The sequence below is a fragment of the Penaeus chinensis genome, chromosome 19 (genome assembly GCF_019202785.1).
Source record: "Penaeus chinensis breed Huanghai No. 1 chromosome 19, ASM1920278v2, whole genome shotgun sequence".
In the NCBI taxonomy this organism is placed as follows: domain Eukaryota; kingdom Metazoa; phylum Arthropoda; class Malacostraca; order Decapoda; family Penaeidae; genus Penaeus; species Penaeus chinensis.
The window spans coordinates 21,858,250-21,860,749 of record NC_061837.1 but is presented as its reverse complement, the minus strand read 5'-3'; the positions used below and the strand labels follow the sequence as shown (position 1 = coordinate 21,860,749).

The following is a 2,500-nucleotide window of genomic DNA, read 5'->3' as shown; positions in this document are numbered from 1 at the left end:
CCATGGGCAGATCAGTGAACAACACTGTTTCAGTTAGTGTGCTAACATGTTCTTAATGCACATGGCATTGGTCACAGAATGCAAATCTTGCCAAATGTATACACACACCATAGCTTACATACTCAAGCACAAGATATAATCACATACATACTTGACATTGCATAGACAAACACACATATTTACATACAGATACAGACATGGATGTACAGCCATTGCATTCACAAACCAGATATGTGCACCAATACATCATACCCATGGTTCATATAACATGAATATAACAAAATGAAAATAAAGTGGCATATCTTAATTATGTTACAAATGTACAAAAAACTGGGTAATGAGGACTAAGTTAACAAAGGAAGCCCAAGTTGGGTGAATGAAAAAACAGAGATTCTGAGATTTTTCTTGCATAAAAGACTGGTTCTGATGATCATTAATTTGATTGCACATATGCATAGAGAGAAAAATGCTAGCGAAGTCACTTGAAAAGCAACCCATTTGGTGTGCACAGCTATTGGAGGTAAAACAAGTAGGTAACAATGCAGATGACATAAATATCTGTACATCAGGTAAGTAACATGCTGCATAAACAGCACAATCACACTAGTCTGTGGGTAACACTAGTATGGCAGATCATACTGTCATGATGAATAATGATTCATATCATGGCAGATAAATATATATAATGGCCTAACTTACAAAAAAGATGTAGATCAGATGTGACATCTTATAAACTGAGATCATAAATATATAGTCCAGCTCTCTGCACATCTTTATCCATTATAAGTTGCATCACTAAAATGCATTTTGTATTATTACTCTCATCAGTAATCACAGCTGCATGAAATTTCAGAATTGAGAGCTAACAATAGAATAGGAAAAACTCAAAGCCACAAGTACTCCTGATCCTAAAGGCTGCATGTCCTATAAAATACAAGATTTGAGGCCAATGTTAGAATTAAAATGCCGAGAACCAGAATAGTCCCCATATAAAAGGAAATTCTTTGAACTAATATGACAGAACCCATGGATTCAAGTCGCCATTTGTGTGTGAGGTTGTTGGCTTACTACTATGAAAAACATCCCTGGAGCTGCCTCACAACTTGAGCATCGAGAGCGCACAGGTCAAAGTTGAAATGTGCCTGAGTTAACTGGAAACTGCTATGTTCTGCTATTATGTCAACCACTTTTTGAAGTTTCTGTCTATCTGAAGATGTCATGATTTTATGTTGTAATTCTACGAGTTCCTGTAGATATTCTGGAGACAACCTAGAACCCAATTCTTCCTTGACGGGTTTCACGTCTTCAGATTTTATTTCTTCTTTCAAAGGCTTGGAATCAACAGGGGTGGTTAACGGTAGATTTACCGGGTTCGGGCTGTTCTCAAGCTGAGAGCGCCTTTTCTTTTTTTCTCTTTGCATAACCTTACGTGATATAGTTTCTCTCTTGCCACTTGTCCGAGTAGGGTCTTTAACGACGGTTGTTCTCTCATCATCACTGGAATCAACAACTTCTTTTGCACTCTGCCGAGGTGTTGTCCCTGTGGAATGCTGCGTAGGTGTGTGAGCAGGGCGATTTGCTACCTCAGCAGGTGATCTGTTTGCTGCTTTGGGCAAGACTTTAGCTTCAGCACTTCCTCGTTCCTCACTCTCACTGGAAGAGCTACTAACTTCTGTCATCATTATGCTTAGAGGGTTACGGGCTCCCCTGGCATCTGTTTCTGAAACTGCTGGTCGGCCAACACCATTGGCCCGTGGAGCAGGGGCAGGGGGCTGTGTTTCTGGAACTGACACGTAAGGAGAACTACCACTCGAACTACTACTGACTGACCTGGTCGGTGACCTAGAATAGGATTTTGACCTCCCTGGAGAACTGGACTGTGATCTACTACCGGAGGCAGATCTAGATCTAGACCTTGACCTTGACCTTGACCTCGATCTTGATCTCGACCTTGATCTCGATCTTGATCTCGACCTCGATCTTGATCTCGACCTCGATCTTGACCTTGATCTTGAAGGAGATCTAGAACCTGATCTTGATCTAGAATGAGACCTTGATCTTGACCGTGACCTTGACCTTGACCTGGATCTTGATCCCGATCTAGACCTGGATCTTGAACGTGAACGCGAACGTGAGCGAGACAAGGACCTTGAACGGGACCGTGACTTCGACCGCGAGACAGATGGCGTTCTGGATACTGACCTTCTCGAGCCTGAACTTGACCTTGAGCGTGATCGTGACTTGGATCTGACAGGAGACTGTGACCTGGATAGAGAGCCTGATCGTGAGGGTGAATCATGAGCAACAGAAGCTGGCGAAGGAGGACTCCTAGACCTGGAAGACTTTGAGGAGTACGCAGGTGAAGGTGACCTTGACGAAGTGACTGGCGGGGAAAGGCTTCGTGACGATGACTTTGAGGAAGACCTGGACCTTGGGGGTGCAGGGGGAGCGACTACAACTACTGGCTTCTCCTTTACCTTCTTCTCCTTGGGAATTACTG

General features: G+C 43.0%; 2 protein-coding genes across 4 annotated transcripts in view; one reads left to right on the top strand and one right to left on the bottom strand.

Moving 5' to 3' along the window:
* The window catches only part of LOC125035102 (MIT domain-containing protein 1-like), a 28,554-nt gene that overhangs the window by 11,623 nt on the left and 14,431 nt on the right, over positions 1-2,500 (top strand). The window lies entirely within an intron of this gene.
* The window catches only part of LOC125035101 (serine/arginine repetitive matrix protein 2-like), a 13,038-nt gene that overhangs the window by 304 nt on the left and 10,234 nt on the right, over positions 1-2,500 (bottom strand). For all 3 annotated transcript variants that reach the window (XM_047627254.1, XM_047627253.1, XM_047627256.1), the window contains exon 6: positions 1-2,500. This exon is cut by the window's left edge and continues 304 nt beyond it; it is cut by the window's right edge and continues 919 nt beyond it. In XM_047627254.1, the coding sequence (XP_047483210.1) occupies positions 1,071-2,500 (1,430 nt within the window). In that variant the 3' untranslated portion in view covers positions 1-1,070.